This window comes from Plasmodium vinckei (genome assembly GCF_900681995.1).
Source record: "Plasmodium vinckei vinckei genome assembly, chromosome: PVVCY_13".
In the NCBI taxonomy this organism is placed as follows: Eukaryota; Apicomplexa; class Aconoidasida; order Haemosporida; family Plasmodiidae; genus Plasmodium; species Plasmodium vinckei.
The window spans coordinates 1,170,215-1,198,207 of NC_051305.1; the positions used below are offsets into that span (position 1 = coordinate 1,170,215).

At 22.8% G+C, this 27,993-nt stretch overlaps 4 protein-coding genes across 4 annotated transcripts; 2 read left to right on the plus strand and 2 right to left on the minus strand.

Annotated features, from left to right (window-relative positions):
• Positions 1–104: 104 nt before the first annotated feature.
• PVVCY_1303140 (conserved Plasmodium protein, unknown function) lies at positions 105–2,645 on the minus strand (the record flags this gene model as incomplete). The annotated part of the gene is made up of 10 exons (XM_008623989.1): positions 105–341; positions 493–672; positions 799–849; positions 941–1,128; positions 1,252–1,335; positions 1,416–1,469; positions 1,588–1,654; positions 1,746–1,798; positions 1,896–1,954; positions 2,131–2,645. 10 exons carry the CDS (start codon positions 2,643–2,645, stop codon positions 105–107), a joined length of 1,488 nt encoding a protein of 495 aa, XP_008622211.1.
• A 515-nt stretch (positions 2,646–3,160) lies between these two features.
• PVVCY_1303150 (plasmepsin VIII, putative) lies at positions 3,161–5,538 on the minus strand (the record flags this gene model as incomplete). The annotated part of the gene is made up of 12 exons (XM_037634751.1): positions 3,161–3,241; positions 3,356–3,489; positions 3,577–3,672; positions 3,772–3,831; positions 3,925–3,976; positions 4,069–4,138; positions 4,265–4,430; positions 4,544–4,605; positions 4,692–4,881; positions 5,038–5,099; positions 5,271–5,313; positions 5,436–5,538. The coding sequence occupies 12 exons, from the start codon at positions 5,536–5,538 to the stop codon at positions 3,161–3,163; spliced, it is 1,119 nt and encodes a 372-aa protein (XP_037490802.1).
• Positions 5,539–7,289: 1,751 nt separating this feature from the next.
• PVVCY_1303160 (dynein beta chain, putative) lies at positions 7,290–7,904 on the plus strand (the record flags this gene model as incomplete). The annotated part of the gene is made up of 1 exon (XM_037634752.1): positions 7,290–7,904. The coding sequence occupies one exon, from the start codon at positions 7,290–7,292 to the stop codon at positions 7,902–7,904; it is 615 nt and encodes a 204-aa protein (XP_037490803.1).
• Positions 7,905–8,575: 671 nt separating this feature from the next.
• On the plus strand, positions 8,576–27,834 carry PVVCY_1303170 (dynein beta chain, putative; the record flags this gene model as incomplete). Its single annotated transcript, XM_037634753.1, has 5 exons — positions 8,576–9,142; positions 9,287–11,284; positions 11,418–26,838; positions 26,993–27,564; positions 27,754–27,834. The coding sequence occupies 5 exons, from the start codon at positions 8,576–8,578 to the stop codon at positions 27,832–27,834; spliced, it is 18,639 nt and encodes a 6,212-aa protein (XP_037490804.1).
• Positions 27,835–27,993: the final 159 nt, after the last annotated feature.

Consider the following 27,993-nt stretch of genomic DNA (forward strand, 5'->3'; position numbering starts at 1 on the left):
TTGTAACGAATATTTTATAAAGGCTTTTCAATTAATTTAAAAAAAAAGAAGAACATATATCTCATTATGTTCACAATATTTCCTTTTTTTCAATTAATTTCTATTTAAAGAACGCACACTGATCCATTTTCTTCGCATAAATTACTTTTACATAATATATTTTTATAATGTTCTAAATCATCCTCAAAAATAATGCTTCGAATCAATAATAAATACTGATAAAATCCATCAACTGCTTCTTTAAAATCTTCGTCTTCATATTTTGATTCTTTTTCATCAGCTCCAATTGCGCCAAACTTAAAATTATTTGCAATTATACTGTAATCTCGAGCTAAGTTGTCCTGTTTTTCAAGTATAAAATAAAAAAAATGTAATAATAATCTAAATTGAATAACCACTAAATCCTTTGTTATAGGCCATAAGCAGTGTATAACTATCATGTCTATTTTTAACATATTCAGTTTACATTTTTATATATTATATTTATTTTACCGAATATCTGATCCTATATTTATTAAAACTATGATGCATTATATGAAAGGTGTTGTAATATTCATTTTTCTCATTTTGGCATTTCCGAAACGTTAATGAAGTATAAATATCGTATAAATTTTGCTCTAATGGGGAAAAATAAATTATGTTTTCATTTTCTCCCTTTTGTATAGTAGATTTCTTTAAAAAAGTTATAAAATTTAAAAAGAAAAAAATATGCATTATAAATTATAGCCAGCTATTGTATTAATATTTTTTATATTGTTATGCATATGTGAGCAATCTATTTGTATATTTTGTATTTACATTTTTTGGATATCTTTTCCAGTAGCTGAAAAACCCAAGGATTTCATTTGTCTATCAAAAGTAAAATGAAAAATGGGAATATATTAAAGTAAATTAATAATATCATGCGATATATATATGTAAACATTTTTTTGTGTAATACCTCGAGGAATGGTATTGTATATTTTAATGCACTTTCCAGTTGAAAGGAAAAAAGAACAGTATGAGAGTTTTTTATGCTTGCACATTCGAGTGCGGTTTTTAAAAAGGTTTGATGATTTTCGGATGCTATTCTATTCTTGATATTGGGGTAATTGATAGAATAAACGTTGAATTCTAAATTCTCGGATACTGCATATCACAAAATGTTGAGGTTATGATATATATATAATTTTATACACAGATAAATTATCAATTTATCAACTAAAGTTATAAAAATGTACATGCAAAAATTATAAAATGTGAAAACAATACTTTGTGCCAATTGAGATTCCATCCAATCATTTGTGCTTCTCGGTCCAAAAAATACGATGTTGTATCCTCCCTCTTTTACTAACTCTAAAGATAAAAATCATTCGATTTGATTGGAATGAAATATTTTTTATGTATCACATTTGCATACGATTCAATCTTTGTACTTTTTTTAAATGAGATTTCGTTAAGTTCACACTGCATCATATTATTGTTGCTCGCTTTTAAAAAGAAAAAAATATAACTTATATGTTCCCAATGTATATAAGAAAATATAGGAAACCTACACAAATGTATATGCGCATTAAACATAAATTATTTTCTACTTTTTAGACTAACTGTTGATTATGATTAGGATAGCAATCAATCCCAAAACAACACTTTGAATGGAACTTATAATTCTTAACTAAAAGAATTAAAAGATAACAAATAATGATTAAATAATATATATATGCAAAATAATTACACATTTCTATTGTTTGCTTATAATGCTTTACCGATATAATATTTTTGATATTTTTTCCTTTGGAGAATGATCCATAAATTGACGCTAGAGATGATAGGATGATGGTGATTGAAAAATAATGAAAATGGGATAATAAAAAGTATAAAATATATAGAATATTGTTTTTTAGTTTCTCTCATACCTAAAACCCATCCTATATATGGTAAAAAGGTAAATCCAGAATAATAAAATATTCTAACACTTAAAAAATAGACAAAAAATATATATATTTGTATACAAAAATAAGAGAGTGATTTATGTGAAAACGAATTTCCATGTACATATTCATATATGCATTTTTATTAAAAAGCATTCACAACAATATATCTGTAAATATGCTATTATGTAATATATTAAAATTTCAAATTTCTTTTTACATTTTTTCATCTCTATTCATATTTGGATCGAAGGGATTTTTAAATAATTGAGAAAAACTCATGAACTCAAAATTCTGTAATAAATCCTTTACCTCTTTTTCATATTTGTTGCATAAGTCATCAATTGATGAACCCCTTTTTTCTTTTCTCTTATCACTGTCTAAGCTGTGTACACTTTTTTTATTTTTTGAGCGACGACTATGAATATGCTCAATAGATTCACATTTTTCTAATTTATCCAAATTTATAGAGCTACTATTATTTATTATATTGTTGTTTTTATTACTATTCAATGACATAGCAGAAAAAAAAGGATTCAATTCTTTTTCAGTTTCTTTTTTTATTTCGTTTATTTCTTTTTTGTCATTTTTTATATCTTTATTAAGAGATCCATTTATATTGTTGATACTCGAACCCCTTTGAGCAAACAAGGACCCTCCTTCCATTAATTCTGCTTCAATGCTCGCTTCAATATCTCCATTTTCTTCTACGTTAGACTTTCTCTTTCTGATCATTTCTATGTTAATACGTATATATGTTTATATATATGTATATTTTTTATGAAAACGCATATCTATATGTAAAATAGCGTTTTCATGAAAATCAACAGTATAATGTCATATCGTATTATACCATTAATATAAAATATGGTGATAATTCAATATACTTATTAGCATACCAGTAAAAATTATGTATCTAGTTCGAATTTTCGAATATGTAATTCATTCCTTTAATTTTAAATGCTTTATGACATGCATAATGTCTTCAAAAATTGTTTTTAACAAATAGACAAAATAAAGTTATCGGTAAGAAAAAATATGTGAAAAAAATATTTCATGCGAAAAGAATAACAATTTAAATATAATATATATTTATTTTTGAAGAGAAAGATGTTATATCGATTTAGCAAGGCCTAAAAAAAAATATATATCATTTTTTTTCTGATCCTCATAAAAAATATGTATGTATGCATATTCGAAATTAGTATATATATTATGCTATATATAATTTTTTTTGTTTAGATCATTTATTAAGGTGCATTTATACCGATTCTCATATTGTCCTTTTCAAATATTGCATAATATTTTTGTAAAAATATTTGTCCAAGAATCTGCATAAGTATAAAAAAAACGCACGCTTATATACTACACAATTAATATCTGTATTAGTGTACTATATGTGTATACATGTGAGGATACAATATTATAGATGCTAATATAAATACATATAAATATCCATTAGACGATGATATATTAATTGGCATAAATGCAAAATTGCATGGGGTTTTTAAAATTGGGTCAACTTTAAACGAATTAACAATGTAATCGTTTGATGTTAATTCATATTCTTTCTCTACACCTATAAAGAATGGGAAAATGAAGAAAATTCGATTAATATAATTTTAGAATACATATAATATATTCATTTTTTGTATATTATAAGTACCGTTTTCGTCCAAAAAAACGAAAGAAAAGTTTTTTAATAGTGCTTTATTTTGGCACGACTTTACAGGATTTAATAATTTAGTTAATAATATTAGGTCTGAAAAAAAGAAAGAAATGAAATATATAAAATTTATCTTTTTTTTTATTAATAGATAAATAAAACTATAAAATTCACAACTGAGATAAATAACACTACCCTTTTTTGGCCCTGCAATACTAGATGTTCCTGTATCAATTACAGCATCGCAATATCCTCCTAATGAATGTAAAATTAGAGATAAATAAATATCGCAAAAAAAATAAAACATAAATATATATATTTATTTATATTTCTTATCTTTTCATTAACCTATATTCCCTGAGCATACTTCCAAAAATAAGCCATTAACTTTTATCCCTGTCTATATTTTCAATATTACATTTTGAATATATAGAATGATGTTTTATTTTATCCTTTTTTATTATATTTCTATAATAATAATTTTTATCTTACCATTTTTATGGTCCAATACTTTTTAGACGACACATCAAACCAATCTATATTCGAGTTCGGCGCAATATATCTTCAAAAATAATTAATATTATATGCATATGCATGTATAGCTATGGTCATGTATATATTTTATTTTTTAAGAAGGTCGATTTTATGCATGCATATATGTGAACAGCATCTTTCCGTTTTCTCTTACTTTTTGTCATATCCACCAAATGTAATTGCCCCATTATCATCAACGCTTTTAGGATAGTAAATAGAGAAAATATTTTTTTGAGAACTATTCTTTGGTATATTGTCGTATATTAGTTCTTTTCTTTTTATATCCTCTGAAATGCCTAATCCAAATAGTCCATCAAATTCTGAAACAAAAAAAAATAAAAAAAAATAAAATCAATGGATATTTTATATCTACATATTTATGTTTTCAAAATTAAAATAAAGCAATGTCTATTCTGTTTATTTATTTTTTTACGCATATCAGAAAAAGGGTCATCGGACATATAATTTGCTATTCCAAACTCCTGATTTCTCACTCTAACAATTTACATATACATATATATATATTTATATATATTTATATTTATTTTGTTTTGAGCCTTTATGTATTTCAAATAATTTACTTAATACTTCCTAGGTGTATATCATCGGTAGCATATGCAATTTGCACTTTGCCCGTTCCAAAAAAAATATTCACCGGATTCTTTTGGGAGGATATTCTATAATTTTTAGATATATTATGGTCATACTTTTTTTTATTATAACAAGCTTTTGCGTAACAATTTTTTGAAGGAATCCATAAATTTGTACTACCTAAAATATTATATGATATTATAGCATTTAAATAGTTGTAAATATCCATCAAAGCAGCATGTAATTATGTACACATATAGATGAATACGTGATGAAAATACGTTCGTTTTCTTTTTATTTATATATTTTATAATTTTCACTTTTTGTGTTTTTAACCAGTGTCAAACAAAACCTTAAACGGCTGAGGAGGATTACCAATGCTTATTTCCCCAATAAATCTTTTAAAATCAAAAAACAAGCATACCCATTTGTGGAATATAAGAAATGATATATATATAAGTGTAATACAAACCCTCTAAACCAGGTTCGAATATTCTTAACTATTAAACAAGTTTACTGAAATTACAAATAAATATAAATATGTAAAATAATAATATGTATATTTTTACTGTCTATTAATGTAACCTCCTTTCAATATTATTGTTGAAACTCCTTTATTATTATAATTTTGAAAATAAATTTATATAGTTATTTTTTTTAAGATAAATTATTATATACATTAATTTTTTTATGGGGCAAATCGAATTATATTTATACGCTTTTGGTGAATCTACCTGGTTTGCTATATCGAGATACCCGTAAATTCTCGGTTAACGACTTTACAAGAACAATGAAATTTAAAATTAAAAATAAAAGAAAGATAAAAAATATATTCATTTTGAATAATTTTATTTAAAAAATCTGTAATTGCAAATAAGAATTTCGAACTGTCTACACACATGTGATTTCCTATTTAAAAACAAAAACATAATAGATAGCACAATAGAAAGCTATGACAAATACAATCACAATAATAAGAATTCGTTAATAATATAAACTAAAATTCTGTAGAACAATCAAATGTTTCCCTTTCCTGTGTTAAATATTTCTTATTTCATTCATGATTTAAAATACATAAAATTATCATGGTATAATACATCATTTCATATGTATATACACATTCCCCCTTAAATAGTAATTTATTTGAACCAGTAAAATAACATAAGATGCTTTATATATTTTTTTATTTTCTTTAAATAAATTAACATTTTTCTATATTAATACATAATCATTTTTTAATTAGTTTAACCATGATTTAAAAGACATACCAAAATAATTGTTTTCCCATATGATAGATAATAACTAAATAAATCAATTATGAAATTTCCAATAACCTTAAATTTATTAGAAGCATATTCATAAAAAAAAAAATAAATAACAATAATATTATAGAGGAAAAACCATTTTATATCATCATAGGCATAATCTCTCTATACATACCATGTGTATATAAATATGTAAAATGTATAGAGTTATTTTTATAATTTCATATATATCGAACATTAAAGCATAGTTTTCTTTGTAATATATTTTTAACTCTTTTCCAAACCCACATTATATCTCAATAAAATAATTTTTTTAATTATTTTCCCCCTCTCTATGCACATTTAAATCGTAAAACTTTGTAAAAAATTATAAGAAAATTTTAATTATTTTTTAAATTATATACTTTTATGTATTCCTCATTTTTTACATGGCCTTTTTTTAATTACAATTTTTATCGAAATCTAGAAAATTTCCTATTTCAATTTGTTTATATATATTTTTTTTTTATTAAGAAAAAAAATTTTAAGCGTGTCTAATGGTTATAAACCTTAAAAATAATATATTCTCTCTCCGCATTGGAATTAAAAATTTTTTTTTATGCATTACGTACAATTTTTATAAATTTTAAAGTTTATAAAATATAAAATTCTTACATTTTGTAAGAACAAAAATTTCGATACTTCTTTTTCAGTTATTTTTACATGAAAAAAGTAAAGAAAAAATGACGAGAATGAAGAAGAAAAAAATATATGTATATTAATATAATAGTGCGTTTTTCTAATTACAATATTTATAATACTAGTTGAAATTAATACTTCTACATATGCAAGCTATATAATAGCAATTGGCTATTATAGGCTATAAGCATTTATCTATTCTTCAAGTAGGATTTACAAAATTAATTTCGGTATTTATTATTTCTTTTCGTCGTGTATGTTTTCATGCAATATATATATGCATGTCTGCCTGTGTTCATATTTATTACTGGCTTATTTAAATGTCCTTACAATAGCTATTTGCATACTATATGATGTTTTATCATTTACACATTTTAACTTATGTTCTATTTTTGTCGAAAGATAAAAATTTTCTTCAATTCATTTATTGTTCCATAAATTTTATTAGATAATATATATAATTATATTTCTTAATATATGAAAACAATGTTATTGCACATGTACGTTTATACACACCTCTAACAAAGCTGATAATATATTGGAAACCCAAAACATGTAAAATAAAAATTAGATGCTTTTTCCTCGATCGTTATTCTGGTCTATAAATTCGTTGTGATCATTTTTTTATAAAAAGAAAAATTCAAAATGTCCGAGGAAATTAGTGACGACTTTATACGATCATGGATAGAGAACAAAATTTGTTTATCGAAATATAGCTTTGATAGTATCTGGAACGATGATTATAATAAAATAGTTCACAATTGGATTTTCAATGCTAGCTCTAAAATATTATATATTTATATACCAGATTGTGATCCCATAAAGCTAAGCTTCTCTTTTGACGTACCTAAAGAAATAATAGATGAGTCAATTAATGAGTACATAATATTTCTAAAGCTCAATACTAAAAAAATAACATATGATAATATTGATAATGTAATTTTGTATAATAAAGTAAAATGCAATATAAAAGAAAATATTTTAAATTTAATGGATAGAGTATTTATCCCATTACTAGACATGAAAAATAAATCTTCAATAATCATACAAAATGATTTTAATATGACCACTATAGAATTTATGGCATATATAACACAGTTATTTGCCAAAAATAAACTAATTTACTATCCAAAAATCGAAGCGGATGATATCCAAAATTCTGGAGCCGATAAAAGTTATGTTCAGATATTCGAAAGGTTGTTGAACCATTGGATAAACGACATCCAAAAAATATTTAAAAATGTAAAATATTTAACATAAAAAAATATATAATTGCAAACATGGTGTAGATCCATTGGATTTCCATTGAATACACAAACATATATTTTGTAACGTATAATAACAATTTTGATATCACCATAAAATGTATTATCATTTTTTTTGTTTTTTAGTGAATAATAAAATATTATTAGTTTAATAATACATCATTAATAACACATGTATATGCATTATTCGTAAGGTCTTATATTGATCCTAATGCGACAGTTTATGCACGTAGATAATTTTACGTAGTCATTATGAAAATTGGGGCATAAAAACATAGTTTTATTTATAATAGTATTAAAGATTTTTAGTATAGTATTTTTAAATATTTGTATCTTTTTAATGATAATTGAGAAAATTTAACTTTATAATATTTATAAATAGATAATATAAAACATATTTTATAATTTCGCAATAGATATATTAAAAAAGTAAAAGTATAACCATAGGCATAGGCATATGAAACTATAGTATCATTGGAAAATGCATTTAAGTTTTAAAATTGTGTTCAATGGATTTGCATCTATGTATATATTTTTACTTATTTATGCGTATTTCATTCTCTGTTTTTCTCTCATTTGTCTATTCCCCATGAAATTACCTAAATTCTTACCTATACGTATTTCGATTTTTAAATTATGCAGATTTGTATTAAAGAACTAAATTACATGACATTGTGTGAATATATGTCAGATGCAGAAGAAAAACATAATATTTTAAAAGATCTTTTGGAGGAAGTAAATTTTGAAATTGTGAATAACATCTTAATTTTTTTGGAAAAAAATGATTGCGCTAATGTCAAAAAGTATAACGCATTAATAGACAGCATTAAAAAGGAATGTGACGAATTAAAAGAAAAATTAAAAGCATTAAAAATGTTAAAAGAGCCTTTCAGTAATTTTGACGATAATATATCTACAGAAAACATTTATATCATTTTACCTATAGTTGTAAATAGATTAAAATTGATTTTCCAATATTCTAAATATTACAAAAATTCCGATAAAATAAATAATTTAATAACACTTTTATTAAATGAATTCATTAAAAAATTGCAAAATTATATTGATTTATCAAAAATATATACAAAAGATGTTAAAGAATTGTCAAAAACATTGGACGAATGCATAAATTTTGTCTCTTATTGGGATTATCTAATAAACATTTCTTTCAGGAACTCCCCGGAAAATTGCAAAACATTTGATTCTATCCTGCAACCTACGAATCTTTCTAATGTAATACCTTTTTATTTGCTTGCATATGCATTAATTCATTTATCAACGATTATTTTTACCTGTTAAAATGTTGTAATATATGTTATAAATATATTTTTAATGTGTTTTCTTCTCTTTATTGATTTTCCATTTTCGTTTAAGCAGATCATATCATTCAAGAATAAATGCATAGACCTAAAGGAGATATGCTGTGCGTGTGATCAATTTTTGTTTTCGATTACAGAAGAAGATATAAAAACATTTAGCTATGAGCATTATCATATAATTAAAAAGGGGTTTGATGATATAAAATCGACATTTTTTAATGAACTAATTAGGATACGTAAATTAAATTATGAAATATTAAGTATTAAGCATAATGAATGGAATGATGATTTTAAAAAGACTAAAGAATTGATAAAAGTTTTAGAAAGTATTTTTATAAATTTAATTAAAATATCATTTGAAAATTGTAGTAACATTGAATATACAATTTTTTTATTTGATAAATTTTATACATTAGCTATAACTGAAAATATCAAATCATTTATGAATAAAAAATCGATAGACATATGGTGGTGCTTTATTAACTATATTGATTCATATTCGAAATATTTTAACAACTTTTTGGACAATCCTCTTATTTATTTTTCATACAATATCAGATATGAATATCATTCTTCTTGTATTATGTTTGCTAAAAATATCAGCCTAAAATTACATAAGATTTTCGAAAAGTTAACCAACTTATATTATATGCCTATAGTTAAAGAAAAAGAAATAGCTTATGAAAAATATTTGAATACTCAAAATTCGATTAATACATATATAAAACAAATTAATAGTATGTGGGTAAATGAATTAAAAGCTATTTCAGCTAAAAAAAATAATTCTTTAGTTAATACACTATTAGATAATTCGATTTTAACAAAAATAAAAGACAAATACCTTGAAAATACATATAATGTAGAAATTAAAAAAGTACTTTCTGAAGTCAACTTTTGGCTTAAAATAAAAGATGAACATATATTTTTACCAAATGTAATTAACGAAATATCATTTCATGAAGATAGATTAAAAATATCTAAAGAATATGTAAATAGATTAGTACGGAATTATAATGCTATTTGTTTGATGCTAAATAATGATCAATATAAAATATTTGAATTTATTTTAAAAAATATATATAATAATATTGAAAATACTTTATTTAAATTTAACTGGAATAAAGACAGTATAAAACTAAATGTTTTATTCAGCTTACTTAATGAATGTATAAATATTAAAACAGTCATTGCAGCATTTAAAAAACATGACGAACAAATTAAAGAAATATTAAATGAGATCGAACACATTTCTATTATTTCAATAGATGACAAAAGAACATATACACCTGATGAATTTGAAGAAGAACAAAATATTAATATTGAATCTATTCGAAGTATATTAAGAGATAAACATACTAATATTATAAAAATATTAAAAGAAATGCTTTTATATATTGAAAAATATTCTGGAAAAAGTCTAAATTCATTTAAAAGTTACATAGTAAATGTTGAAAAAATTTTCCAGAAAAAATATTTTATATCTGTTAAAGTTTCTCTATATAATTATTATAAATTATTGACTGATAAAATTAGTAACGATGCAGTCGAGAATTATCCATTATTTAGAATATATGTTAAAATGAATAAAAATAAAGAACTTATATATGATTTTCTACATCACCCTTCTAAAAATTTGACCGATGGAATATACAAAAAAGCCTCAGATATGTTCTACAATTTTCCCCAATTTACAAAGGTTATATTCAAAAATAGACAAAATCAAATCAAGAAAAAATTGGCCTTTGTATTCAGTACAACCAATATTAATGATAAAGATGGTGCAAATTTGACTCAAGAAAATACACTTAAGAAAAATGATAGTAATAACCAATGTATTAAATTGTTAAACCAAATAAATATTATATATAATAACTTTATGGAAAAACTAAAGGAAAAAATTAAGTGGTTAAAATATTATAATTTGAAACTTTTAAATTTGAATGAAAAGGAGTTACTTCATAATTTATACACATCTGAAGATACTATGAAATATATTTATAATCAAATAAATATATTTAAAAACTTGGAGGAAACTATCGAGCAAGATATAGATAAGGTGAGTCTATAAAAAAATATAAATTAAAGCTTGAAAACAGTCATATATTGTTATATATTTAATTTATTTTCTTCTTATTAAGAAATAAAAAAATAAATGATTTATTTTTTACTTTTTTTGTAACCCTTTTTAGGAAGTAATTTTGTTCATTGAAATTAATTTGAGTATATTGAAAGAGGAATTGCTGTCCGATTTTAAAAAATATAAAGAATTGTTCTTAGACTATATCAATACAAAATGTAAAAAAAAACTCGAAGAATTATATTGCTTTTTTAAAGAAAACAGTACAAATCTTTTAAAAACACCTACAGATATAAATAGCCTCAAAGAACATAATTCTCTATTGGAATATTGTAATAACAATTATGAACAAAACAAAAAAGATTTAGATAAACTTGAAGAAGATTATTTAAAATTGATTGAATTAAAAGGAGAATTGAATGAAGATGAAATAATGAAATTAAAAACATCATCAATATTATCAAATAAATTTGAAGTGTTACTTAAAGAAAGTAAAACAATGTATTTAGACACTAAAGAGAAGATGAAAAATGAAATTAAAAACTTGTATAACGAATTTAATAAATTGTGGCAAAAGAAAAAAACTATTTTTTACAAAGAAATTCCTATAAGTATACAAAACAATCCTAATGATGCTTTAGAAATGATTAAATTTTATGAGAAAGAACTAGTAAATATTAAACAAATTCAGGACGGTTTAAAAAACAAAATAATCTTATTTAATATTGATGATGTTTGTGATGAACAAATAAGGGATATGGAAATAGATTTATGTCATTTAAAATATATGTGGGAAATGATTAAATTTTGGAGAATAATTTTTGATTTTATTAAAAATGTTAATATATTTTATTTATATGATATATTAAATGATTTGATAATAGCAATAAAAGAATATATAAAGAAAAATTTGACCGAAACATTGTCGTTTTTAGAGGAAAAAAATAAAATGAATCAAAGTTTAGATATGTCTAATATGCATATAAATACTAAATTGGATGGAGAAGAATTTACCATTAACCAAAACAGTATATCAAGTGTAGAAGGGAATAAAAATACTGATACAAATCCAGATGAAAATAGTTTAAACAACAAGCTTAGTATGAGAGATACAAAAAATTTAAACATAAAGATATTTTTAAATCAATTAAAAACTCATTTTGTCGACATTTTTGAGCAGTTTTTAATAAATATGAAAATACGAAACAATTGGGAAATATACAAAGAATTAAAAAATAATGTAGGAAAACTAAAATTTTCATTAATACTTGTAGAAATATTAACTGATGAATGCATAAAATTTAGACACTTTAAAGAGATTGAGTTAAAAACAAATGTGCAATGGACATTAAATAATATCACGATAAATGACATTGTTGAACATAAATTATACAAAGAAATAAAATTTATTACAATATTATATAACAACGCAGAAAAGGAATTATTCATAGAAAATAATTTGAAAAAAATAGTAAATAAGTATAAAAATATGAGACTATGTATTAGTAATTACAACTCTTCTTTTTTAATAAAAGACACAGATAAGATATTCAATAATATTAACGAAGATATATTCTTATTAAATAACATAAAAATTTATAATTTTGATATTAATTTTTTAAAAAAGACAGAAAAATGGGAAGGTATACTTGGAAACTTATACGACAATTTAGAAATAATATGTTTTATACAAAACAAAAATGAATATTTAAAGTATGTTTTATCATCTTCGGGATCAATGAAACCATATTTAAAAAATATATATGAACAATATAACATATGCAATCAAAAATATGTCAAAGCGATTAAAAGTTTTGATAATTCTTATATTTTAGATAAAATTAATAACAATGCTAATATACAAATGTTTTTACAAATACATAAGCAATTAAATTTGATTGAAAAATCATTGGAAAGTTATTTGGAAAGAAAAAAAAGTTCATTTCCGAGATTATATTTTTTGTCCAATAAAGAAATTTTAGAGATATTGGGTATATATAAAGATCCAATGCTATTAAAAAAAAAAATACAAAAATTATTTTTCTCGATTTATTCTATAGAATTTGTTCCCTTAGAAAAAAAAAAAAAAAATTTACAAATAAGTTCCTCTAAACCGCTTATGATCGTCAATATTAATGAGGGCAACAAAAATATCCATAATTTGGGTACAAACGAAAAACTCATAAAAAACGATAATACACATTATTTGGAAAATCAAAATAATAATTCTGGTGTAGACAATTGTAATAATATGTGTTACTTCTCCAATTATGATATTTATATTTATTCTCAATGTAATGAAAAAATTAAACTGCAGAAAAAAATGTCATTAAACTGTGATTCATCAACTGTTATATTAAATAAGCTTGAAGAAAATATATATGAAACTCTCAAAATTAATTTAGTCAATGTACAGACAGAATTAAAAGGAAACAATTTAAAAAATTGGATCTTAAATAATCCACAACAATTAGTATTAGCTAGCAAGTGTATTAATTTTACAAATGATTATGAATATTCTCTTATGCAAATTCAAAAGGGTTCTCATATTTTTGTAAATCAAATGAAAAAAGAAAATAATAAAGAATTGTTATTTTTATCAGATCTTATAAAAACGGTAAAAGATAAAAAAAATTATATTAAAATTAGTGCTTTGATATTATTGGAAAGTTATTATAAAGATGTTGCAGAAAAATTATTTAAAAACAAAATGGAGTGTAATGATAATTTTCTATGGCTATGCCAAATTAAGTATATATTAACCGAAGATTTAGAGAATAACTATTTGGCTTCTCAAAAGGGATTATCCCGAACCGATATGCCCGATCAACATGGAAATATATTTGCAGGCAATCAAACAAAGAATAATTCCAAAATAAATAATATTAAAAATGAGTTAGATAGGGATATAGTAAATGGAAAATATATAAATAGAAGGGGAACAACCGATCCGACTACTTCCTCTAGTGTTTATTCCTCTGGTAAAAAGAATAATGAAGATTTGTCTGTCAACGAAAAATTATCAAATACTAAGCACGATGCTTTTATTAGGAAAGACACTACAAAAAAGGCAAGAATTAGCAATGTAAATAAAAATGTAATAGGAAATAACAATAATAGCCAAGCTAAAAAGATAAATTTTGCGGGAAAAGATTCAAGTAAAATTTTGAATGAAAAAGGGAATACATGTTGCAAAACTGAAGAAGTAAATTCCATTAAAAAACAGGAAAATGAATGCAAAAATAATGAGGAAAACGATCAATATTTAGATGTGTTAGAAAAAGAATATATCAAAACTGATGAAATGGAAGGAGAAGACGAATATGAAGAAGTATATGAATGTGAAGAAGTAAACGAATCAGAATCACAAAAAAACAATGATTTAGACAAACTAGAAGATGATGCAAATGAAGAAACAGAAAAAGATTTGAATTATTTAGAAATAAATGAAAATGATGATAATTTTTCAGAAAATGCTGAAATGAAAGAGAATAAAATATTAACAAAAAACAAAAGGCCAGTAAGCGACAAAAAAATTAGTGATAATAATAATGATGGTACTAGAAAAGAAATGAATAAAATAGAAGAAGATATAGATGATAAAAATAGTAAACAACTTAAATATCTTAAAACTATAAATTTAATGCTAAAAAAATCAATGACTTTATATTTGCATTATTTTAATAATAAAAGAAAATACTCTTATGAATATCAGGGGAATAATAGTAGATTAGTTATAACACCATTAACTGAAAAATGTTTTTATTCGTGTTTATTTTCATTGGACAATTTTTATGTAAATGCAATAAAAGGAGAAACAGGGGTTGGAAAAAGTGAAACCATCAAAGAATTTTCGAAAATATTTGGTACAAATATTATATCAATTAATTGCAATAATAATAATACTTCAAAATATATAGGGAATGTTTTATCTGGTTTGTTACAATCTGGATTTTGGTGTTGCTTTGATGAATTCAATAGAATAGAAGGAAATGTTATTGCCGTAGTAGTTGAACAATTTAGAAGTATTAAACATATTTTACACAGATTACAATTTAAAACTGATAACGAAGACAAAAACAACATTGGTGGTGTCAATACTAATTTTGAATATTTTAACTATGAAGATATTTCTTCTTATCACAACATGACAAAATTGAAAATGCCTAATTCTGGAAACAATAATAATAATTATAATTCCTTTTCCATATTTACTACCAATGAAATAGCAAAAGAAAATAAAAACCAAAAAAATGACACTTCTATTGAAATGAAAAACGAATCATCAACTTATATTAAGTGCAATTTAAGTGATTTGAAAATTAATGACAAAACAAATGATATTAATGATGAAAATATGAAAGGAATGAGTGAAAATTTAAGCAACAATGTAGATATAAATGAGTCTGATCATGTGAAAATTGGGTGTTCAGATAATAATAATAAAGAAAAGACGTCTTTAGATAATGAAATTATTAACAACAAATACAATGAGCATGATAGCATAAGAAATTATAATGACAACGCTTTGAGTTTTGACAATTATGATACCGAAAATAAAATTGATACAAATAATCATGCATATTTTGAAGGAAAATACATTAAAATAAATAATAATTGTTCAATTTATTTAACATTATGCAAAGATGCCAATGATTGTATATACTCGTTAGAAAATTATAACAATGTAATCCAAGAGTTTTCTTTTAAATCTCCTAATTTTTCCTTAATATGCCAATTTTCATTAGCGTCTATTGGATTTAAAAATTCTAAAAAATTGGCGAAGAAGATTAACACATGCTATAGTCTATTATATGAATTTTTGTCTAAACAAAAACAATATACAATCGACTTAAGAGAAATAAAAAATTTGCTAAATTTAGTATCTGATGAATTTATAAGAAATATGAATGTAAAAAGCGAAGAAGAAATAATATATGATGCTTTAGTTGAAGTGAATGAATCAAAATTATTAAAAGATGACTTAAATATATTTTATAAATTTTTAAAAGATCTTTTTCCTTTGGTTAAAAAAAATAATGAAAAAACAAAGAATAATGAAACTTCAATTAAAATAATAACAAATATAATGACTAGTATGGGTTATACTGTAAATGATTATTATATAAATAGTATATTAAAATTGTATAAAATTAAAAAAACAAATAGAGGAATTATTTTAGTAGGTAACTCATGTTCTGGAAAAACTAGTATCATAAATATTTTCCGACATTATTGTGATTTTATCAAAAATAATAATATGTGTAACCCCGATAACAGTTTCTCTGTCCAATCTTCTAGTGTTGTTGGAAGTAGCATTATTGATGAAAATGGTAATGATGATAAAAAAACGTTTACAAAAGGAAATATATCATATGATAATGCCTACAATATGAAGAATAAAAAGAAAACAATAATAAATTATAATGAAGACTTTCTGAATTTGAGTCAAATGAATAATACAGATATAAATTCGAAAATAACAAATAATAAAAATATATATGAAAGTTATAATTTATTATCACCTAATAATTTATTCTGTAATAAATACAAAAATCAAGGGAATTCAACAAATATAATATCAAATAATGGTGTTTATAATAACCGATTGAGTACATTAAGTGCCGGAAGTAGTATACAGGGTAAAACCGTATCAAGTCCATTAGTAGATATTTCAAATACATATAAAAAAGGTACAGAAAACAATGATTACAATATAGATGTAACAGTTTTTAATCCTATGTCTACGGATATTAAAAAATTATATGGTTATTATAACAATGAAAAGGAAATATATGAAGACGGTATTTTATCACTAATAATTAAAAAATTGTTTGAAAATAATAACTCTAATGAAAAATGGCTAATTTTAGATGGACCTCTAGATATGCTAACAACAGAACCATTACATTCATTACTTGATGAGCATCGAGTTCTTACACTTATAAATGGAAATAGAATAAAATTTTCAGACAATGCATTTATATTTTTCGAAGTAGAGAATTTAAAAAATTGTGCCCCATCATTTATAAGCAGATCGAAAATTGTATTTATGAATGAAGAAGAATTTAATTATGAATGGATTATTAGCAGTTATTTAGAAAGAAACTTTTTTAATTTAGAAGAAAAGAACTTGGTTCAGGGATTTTTTAATAAATATGTTAAAAAAATTATGAATGCTAAAAAAAATAATAAATATAATTTAATTATAGATGTAAGTGATGCACATATTATAATATCAATATGTCAACTTTATAATATGTTATGTAATCTATATGACAAAAACTTTCCAAGAAACCTAAATCCATCTTTATGTCTAGAAAAATTATTTTTACAATCAATTATTTATATATTTTCTAATATTTTATGTCCCAAAAGTAAAGAATTGCTAGACCATTTAATTAAAAGTATAGATAACACATTCCCTCATTTACACACAATTTTTGATTACATAATAAGCAAAAATAATTTTAATTGGGTATTATGGGATGAATTAATAACAACAAATCATAACTTTTTGCCAAATGTTAAAGAACACTTTTTTTCTTATGATAATTATAATTTTATAAAAAATGATAGCAATATGAAATATATGGGAGCAAATCAATTAAATGATACATTAAACCCTGAAACTGATTTTAATAAGTTTTTATTAAGCACTAATTTAGAATTTAGTAAGAATTTTAATAAATATACAATTAATTATAACAACTTATTTAGTGATAGTAATAATAAAAATACCCTTGATGAATATCAAACATACAATTTTAATTTTATGACGGATAATGGGTCACCCAATACAAATGATATGAACAACATAGACAATTATAATATGTTTTCTACTTATTCTAAGGATAATATTTATTCTGATAATAATTTTATGGATTCAAATATATTTAATACTTATAGTAAAAATTTATCGAACAACTATTTTTCTGATAACACATTTTCAAATAACAATTTCTCCGATAATTTGATGTCTTATAAAAATTTAAACAATGAAAATAATAATTATCCTATTATGAATAATTATGGAAACCCAAATATAAACATAGGAAACAACCAAATAAGTCATAACGATAATATAAACAATGATAATATGGATCTAAAAAATAATAATGATTATAATTTAGATAATGGGAATTTGATCGAAAGCTATGAAAAATCATCATTAAAAAATTTTTATAGCCAGAAAGACAATTTAAATGACATCGATGATATGCATAAAAGTAAACAAAAATACTTTCAAGAAAAATTTGATGATAGTATATATATAGAAAATGTTGAATCTTTAAGGAAAAAGAATATCATAAACATTTTAATGTATAATAAAAAAAATATATTATTAGTAGGAAATAAATTAAGTGGAAAAACATTTTTTATGAAATATAATATATTGCCATACATTAAAGATGATATATCAACTTATTATACTTTTGTCTCAAAATTATATAACTCCAATTTGTTAGAAAAAAAAATTGAAATTAATGTGGAAAAAAAATGCAGAAATATTTATAAACCTATAGGTACCAAAAAGTGTTTATATTTTATATTAGACGATTTAAACAATTTACAAAAATATGATGATAATGTTTTAAACTATTCGGATCATAAAAATAATGATGACAGCTTATTATTTGATTTTAACATTGATGCTAGTCGTATTGCGAAAAATGGTAATAATAGTAGTAAGACTAAATCAATTCCTAATACTAGCATTTTAGAATTTTTAAACCAATTTATTGATTACAATATGTATTATAATAGGGATAATGCTACTATGAAAAATATCGAAAATTTATTTTTCTTCTTGATATATGGAAATAATAAAAAATACACATCAGCATTTAATAAAAAATTAATAAATAGATTACACATTGTCCATTTAAATGAAATGGATGAAGTAAATATTAAAAATACATTCCATGTTTTTTTAAGACACAAATTTGCAAATTTTCATGAAGTTATAAAAAATTTAGCAGAACCACTTTCTACAGCAACAATTCGATTATTCTTTGAATGTGCAAAAAATTTTAAACCTAATTTAAATTGCTATCATTATTTTTTCCATTTAAAACAAATATTTAAAATAATTAAAGGTATATTTTTATCAGAGGCATCAATATATGAAGAAAAAGAAAGTTTCCTAAGATTATGGGCTAACGAATGTTTTCGTGTTTTAGGTGATCAATTAATGTTGAAAAATGAAAGAAAAGTGTTTAATAATATTTTAAAAAAAATATTACACAAAAAATTCTATGTTTCTTATAATTATCTATTTCCAAAGAAAAAAACATTTTACTTTTGCTCATACAATTTCCATGATCCCAAAAATGATAATCCATACTTTTTTTATCAACCAATATCTAATGAAAATCTATTACTCGAATTTTTTAAAAACACAATATCTTCTTATAATACATTTGCTACTTGTAATTACGAGAGGAAAAAAAAAGAATACTTTAGAAACTTTAATGAAACATTATCAGATCCTAATACAAAGAAAAAGTCAGATAAAGAATATATGTCTTTGATAAATGCACAAAAGGAACATATCTCTAAAGAAAGTAATCTACGAAAAAATTTAAAAAAAGGATCATTGAATAATCCGATCGAAAAAAATAATGCAACTATTGATGATGTAAAAAAAAATGTTATGAAAAATGGAACGCAAAACAATGTTAATGAAATATCCAATGGATACGTAGAAAACAAAAATATTACAAAAGACAAAGATGGCATAGATTTTCAAGCATATAACAATGGCGTATATAATCCAAATTATAGCACACCTATTTTCAATGACGAAATGAATATTTCTCAAGAAAAATCAAATAAAATGCCTAAAGAAATTGAAATATTAGTAAATAAAAACGATAACGATTTTAATAATATAAAAACTCCTATCAATTTTATATTATTTAAGGAAGCTATGTCAAATGTTTGTAATTTTTCTAGAATTTTCCTGTTTGAAAATGAACATTTTATTTCGATTGGGGATAGCAGTCCTGGAAAGTTTACTTGCGCCTTGATTGCTTGCTTTATATATCAAATTAAAATTCATGTAATTAAAAATTTTTACTATGAACACACAAATGCAGTTAAAACTGAAGAGGAAAATACAGACATTCGAGATAAAACACCTCTATCCATTCTTTCTTCTGATAATAATTCAAAAAAAACAAATGAAGGATTATATATAACAAAACAAAGCAATATAATAGATTCGAAAAAAAATAGCCATACATTAGATGATATTGAAAGTGAAACGAATATGGTTAACAATATGGAGGAAAAGGTAAACGATAAATCTCATAACAGTTTAGAAAACGCAAATTTAATATTACACGATTTTAAAAATGAAGATAACATTAAAAAAACAAGCAATAATTTGAATGATATGAAAAAAGCTACTGAAATAAAAATAAATACAGATATAGATGATTCAAATAAAGTATTTACAAATACAACAAATTATAACAAGAATAGTTCTTTAATAGAAAAATTAAAATGCAACTATTTTATAAAAAAATTTCGAGAAGCACTTTTTAATTGTTATAAAAATGAGAAAAGGTGTGTTTTATATTATTTAGATGACAACATGAATGATGAAATATTAGAATTTTTACATGAATTATATAATAATGAAAATTTAATAAATATGTTTAATAGTGAAGAAATTGCATATTTAAAAAATATATTCTTAGAAAGTGAAATAAGTTTAAAAAAATGTGATACATTAAATGAAATAATTGAAGAATTAATTAAAAAAAATTATCATTATGTCTTATTTACTTCATTAAAAAGTAACATTTTTAGAAAAATATCTAACGAATATAATGTTATACTAAAGAAATCCACTGTAAATTATTTCCTTTCTTGGAAAAATAGTTCTTATAATGTTATAGCTCAAGAAAAAATACAAATAAACAACATTAATGTTGATGTCTTTACCATGTTGCATAATACTGCATTAAAGTTTTTTGAAAAAATATTTGTATACATAGAAGATGAAATAAATAAGAAGAAAACAAATGAAGATAGTTTATTTTCAAACGATTTCATTGGTTCAATGAATTCTAGCTATTATACATATAAAAATGAAAATCAATATGGAGGAATTAATATAAATAAATATAATGAATATGATACAAAACATGGAACAAGTAGTAATATTATATCTAAGTCTAAAAATATATTAGCGGATAATAAAGAATCTATGAAAATAAATGATAGCATCCAAATGAATACAAAAGAAAATAGTAATGTTGCTTCAAATAAAAATACAAAAGTTATGCAATCTAGCAAAAATATGAATGATATATCTGATGATTATATATTAACAATGGATGATAAGAATGACGACGATATGCAACATAATTCAAATTATATAAAGAGTTCAAAACTTGTTGAAAATAAATTAAATGCCCAAAAATATATTAATTTTAAACATTTTTTAAATTTTTTACAATTTTTTAATCATTTATATAAAAAAAAATCAGAAGAAATAAATGATAACGAAAGGAAAATAAATTTAGCCTTAAAGAAACTAGCAGATGCAAAAAATGAAATTCAAGAAATGCAAATTAAGTTAAGTTTACAAAAAGAAAATATCTCTAAAAAACAAATTGAATGTGCACAATTGTTAAAGGAAATTGAAGAAAAAAAAAAAGAATCGAATGAAAAAAAAAAAAAAATACAAGAAGATAGTATTAGAATATCAAGTGTAGAAATTGAAACACAAAAATTAGCTGAAGACGCAAGGAAAGATTTACAAAATGCTATACCAGAGTTAGAAGTAGCAACACAATCTTTAGAACAATTAGACAAAAAAAGTATTTCAGAAGTAAAAGCATATACAAAACCACCTGATGTTGTAATGCAAACTTTATCTATTGTTATGATAATTTTAAATAAAAACCCTAGTTGGGAACACGCCAAAATTGAGTTAGGTGATGCCAATTTTTTAAGTAAATTAAAATCATTTGACAAAGATTCGGTATCAGATAAAATATTAAAAAAAATTGAAAAGTTTACAAAAAATCCAATATATTCCCCCAAAGCAGTTAAAAAAGTATCAGCAGCTACTGGTGCGTTATGTATGTGGGTTCATGCACTAAAAATGTATGCAGAAGTATATAGGGAAGTAGCGCCAAAAAGATTAAGATTAAAATTAGCGGAAGAATTATTAAGTAAGAATAGAAAAGAATTAGAATTGGCAATGAATCAACTTAATGAAATTGAAAAAAATCTTTTACTTTTACAAGAACAACATAATGAAAGTACCCAAAAAAATGATGAACTTAGTAAATCATATGAAGAGTCATGCTTAAGAATAGAAAATGTTGAAAAATTTTTCCTCAATATAACAGATGAAAAAAATCGATGGGAAAAATATGTTAAAGATAATGAACGAATAAAAAAATGTGTTTATGGTGAATCGATATTATCTTCATTTTTTTTAGTTTATACAGGTTTATTAAATTATGAAGATCGTAAATTTTTAATATATGATACTTGCGTAAATTTATTAATGAAAAATCATATACATGTTAATACTAACTTTAATTTAGTTGATTATTTTATCGATCCTATACAATCATTAGAGTTTAATATTAACTATTTATCAAATGATGTATATATGAAAGAAAATTTTATTCTTATTAATAATAATTTTATTTCAAATTTAATAATAGACCCACATCATCAAGTAAAAGATTGGATAAGTAGAAGTTATAATAATAGTAAAAGTTTAATTATTTCTGATTTTAATTTTCCAGACATATTTTTAAAAATCATTTATTGTATGAACAATGGAATTCCACTATTAATTAATAATGTTAAAGAAAAATTAGAAGATATATTATTATTAACTATTAAAAAGTACAACCAATTTATTATGGATAGAGAAAATAATAATGAAAATTTTATGGATGTTAACGATAAAAATAATTCTCAAAATGATACCCTTATAAAAGAATATATAGAAAAGAAAAATGATTTATACAAAAATTATGTAAATAATGGGTATATAAATACTAGTAACAATGATAAAACAAGTTATGAAGAAGAAATATATTTCATGAAATTGCAACTACTAAACGGATTAAATATACACAAAGATTTCAAACTTTATCTTGTGTCTAATAAAAATTGTTTTGAATTGGATCCACTATTTTACAGTTTGACATCTGTTATATTGTTTAATTTAAACAGTGAAACAATAGATAGCATTTTACTAAATGTAATTATAATGAATAATGAAAAAAGCTTAGAAGATGAAAACAAAGAATCTCTTTTACAACTAGTATATGTTAAAAAAGAAATAAGAAGATTAGAAAACAATATATTAGAGAATGTAACAAAATGTCAAAATAAAATTACTGAAGATGATGAATTAATAAATATTTTATTAGAATCTAAATTACAAATAGATCAAAAAAATGGACATCTCGAAGAAATAAATGATACACTTAACCGAATGAATATGAATAAAAATACGTTTAAACCATTAGCAAAAAAAGTTTCTATATTATTCACTATATTAAATGATTTGAAATATTTAAATAAATGCTATCAATTTTCACTTAATCACTTTATTAACTTTTTTATATATAATATTAATTATTTAAAAAAAAATATGAAAACAGTATCTGGATCAGCAAATGAAAGACACGAACTATTATTTAATAGTTTCTTCTATGAATTTATAAAACACACAAAAGTATCGTTAGCAAATAAACATCATTTGTTTTTCGTTTTTTATTCATTATCTAGAATTATGATTTATGAAGATAAAATATCTCAAGACGATTACAACTTTTTTATACTTGGTATCAAGTCCAATGCTGAAAAAGAGTATCTGAATTATTTTAAAAAAATTCACCTATTCCAAGAAAATAAAGACTCCATAAAAGAAAACATATATAATGTACGTTTTAAAAATAAAGGCGATCTGAATGATGAAAATAAAGAAAAAAATGAAAAAAGGAAACGAAGAAAGCCAAAAGATATATATGAAAACAAAAATATAAATAAAACTACAAAAGATGATGAAAAAAAAGGAACAATTTCAGACTCATACAATTATTTAGATGATGATGATGAAGAGGATGATTATGAAGATGACGACGAGGAATTTTGTGATGATGATTATGGATATGATGATGAAAACTATGAAGAAAATGAAGAAGACGAAGAAGATGATGAAAAGTATGGTGAAAATGATGAACTATATTTTGAAAACTCTGAAGAATATGAGAATAAAGGAAATGGTAATAATAAAGATACAGAAACAAATGATGGATTATATGCAAATACGAAAAAAAATATTAACAATAATAATGCTGATACTACAGAGATATCTGATAAAACAAAATCAAATAATGACACAATGAATAACAAAACAAAAAGAAGTATTAAGAAAAAAAAATATAACTCAAATAATAAGAATTCAAATGACTACTTAGAAAGAAATTATATTGACGAATCAAAATTCGACAATACTAGTAATAGCAGAGATAACCAAGATAATACTGACAATAGCAATGAAGACATTTCTTCATCGAATGAATATAAACCCTTGGAAATAATCAATCCAGGAACAGATTGGATAAGTGAAATGCAATGGAAATATTTATTAGATATTGAAAAATTGAAAAATTTTGAAGGATTTATAAACTCTTTCATTAAATCTATTAGAGAATGGAGAAGATGGTATAATTTCTTAGAAGTAGAAAATAATGTATTGCCAGATGAATGGGAATTTAATTTAACTTCTTTTCAAAAATTAATAATAATAAAAATATTAAGACACGATCGATTAAATAAAGCTATTGAAAATTTTGTATGTTCAAATATTTCATATAATGATATGGAAGTCGACCATATGAATTTCGAGGATATTTTAAGACCATATAAAAATGGCGATCCAATAACTATTATACATAAAAGTAATTGTGATCCATTCCAATATGTAAATAATTATGCCCGTAAAAATAATCTAAAGCTTAAAAATTTAATATTAACAAGTCATAATATAAATTTTGTAGACCATTATTTGAAAGATGCAATGGAAAAAGGGCACATTCTTTTTATATCTAATTTACCTAATTATGAAAATAATGTACATAAACTATCAAAAATAATTGACAACATATTTACCAAAAGCTCTATTACCGATTCTTCTTTATCTAATAGTAGTTCAGGAAGTTCCCAATTTAGAATAAATGAAAAATATATTTCATCACCTGATCATACTGGAACTAATAATAATAATGATGAAAAGAAGGAATATATAACCGGAATGAATCCAGTCACAATTCCAAATGACATGGAGAGTATAAAACTTGCTGAAGGCGATTACAATGAATCTGCAAATATTGATAGACATGAAATAAAAAAAAATGCAGAAGACAATAAAGAAGTGATTAAAGATCAGAAAAAAAGTTATCTTACTTATGAAGAAAACACTTGTGATACGTTGGAAAATATTGAAAATTATTATCCGTTACTAGATGATGATAATGCATATTCTAACAATATGCAAAACTTATTAATAAAAGAAAATAACAATGAAAGCATAAAAATAAATGATAAGTTTCGGTTATTTTTATCATTTTTGCCAGATGATAAAATTCCCAATTCATTGTTACAAAAAAGTATTATTGTTATTTTAGATGAACCTTATAACATTAAAAAGAGTATCTCTATATTATTTAAAGAACAGTGGGTTAATGAAGAATGCAAAAACATACAACTAAACAAGTACAAAAAAGTAATGTTAAGTTTGTTTTGGTTCCATTCAATATTAAATAATAGGAAAAAATTTTACAATTTAGGATGGAACTCTGAAAATTATTTCTTTAGTAATAAAGACGTTATATTAAGTAAATATATTTTAGAAATGTTTTTAAATAAAAATATTAAAGACATATATTGGCCTTATTTTCATTATTATATATGTGATATTATATATGGGTCACAAATTAACGATACCTTTGACGAAGAACTTTTAAATATATACGCACAAGAGTTTTTTAATGACAATATATTTAAAGGGAAATATGTTTTTTCAAGTTGTGCTAATTATTATTTACCCCCAGATATCAATAATGAAAAGGCTCTAAATAACTATCTTAAAGAAATACCTCATAATGATAGTGTCGAAGTTTTTGGACAAAAGCCTTACTCAGAAATTACATATAATTCAATTGCATCTGAAGAAATCATTTCTTTACTATTTCGTGTTAATTCCTTCCATAATAATCAATACAATTTTTATAACATAGCATCAAATAGCATTAATGAAAAAAACATATATTCATTCATAAAAACCTTATTACACAATATGCCACACGAAATATATGTAGATAATTTAATTAAAAAGGAGTTTACTCAGGAACAGTATATTTATGTGAATCTCATGCTTCAGGAAATATATAAGCATAACATGATTTTGAGAAAGGCACGAAAATCTCTCAACAAGGTTCAATATGGTGAGTCTACAATAAATTTTATTGTACTATTTGCTAGTACTATTATAGTAACTCTTTATAGGCATTTCGTAAACCTTATAATTAGGCAAGTTTTATTGTTTCATTATAAAACTGTTGATAATACAGCATAATGTGCATATTTTCATATGTATATACAAATACATATACATACATTCCATCGCAATTGTAGCTATAAAAGGCGAAACTATTATTAACAAAAAAATTTATGAGATTATAAAATCCTTAAGTGATGGCTTAGTTCCTAATTCCTGGAAGATATTTTATATAGCAAAGAAAAGACTCATTAATTTTTTTGAAGATTTAAACGAAAGAATAAAGCAATTAAATGAATGGAGTATTAATGGACACCTACAAATACATTGGCTTGGTGGATTTTACAACCCTAAAAGTATTTTAAAATATATTTTACATGAATATTCTAAAAAAAATGAAATAAATCATGATTTAGTAACATTCGAATTTATTTCTATAAGTAATTCGGATGAATATAAATCAAATTCTCGAAATCCTGAGGATGGAATTTATATAAAAAAAATTATTTTACAAGGAGCAAAATGGGACTTTATTAATCAGTCATTAATAGAAAATGACGACAATAATATATATTCTATTATACCTATAGCCTATCTTAAAGTTATTTTAAAAAAAAATAATAAAGATAGCAATAGCATATACGACTGCCCTCTATATATATGCCAAGAAAAGAACATCCTCAATATTAAAGAGAATTACTTAATTAATGTAAGTCTATATGTATATATGTGTTCATAGATTATAGTTGTTATAACTATCATTTCATTACATTGAAATAAAAAAGTATGAGAGTTAGATAAAATAATGTTAAATTATTATGCTTGTGTTACATTTATATAATAATAGTATGTATGACATAAGTTATAACAATATTCCCATTATTTTATGAACTTATAGGTCAGACTAGGAACTGGTTCAAAACATCCAACTGAATGGGGAAAGATGGGTGTACGATTATTTTTAACAAGTGACCATTAAACATTATAGAAAATATTAAAATTGGTACCCATACATTTCCAGTAAATTAGATATATAAACAAAACGCACACATAGAACATATACATATCAAATGTTTTAAAAATGACCGTATTATTGTGTTATTTTGATGCTTTTACTATTATTTTGATATTTTTATTA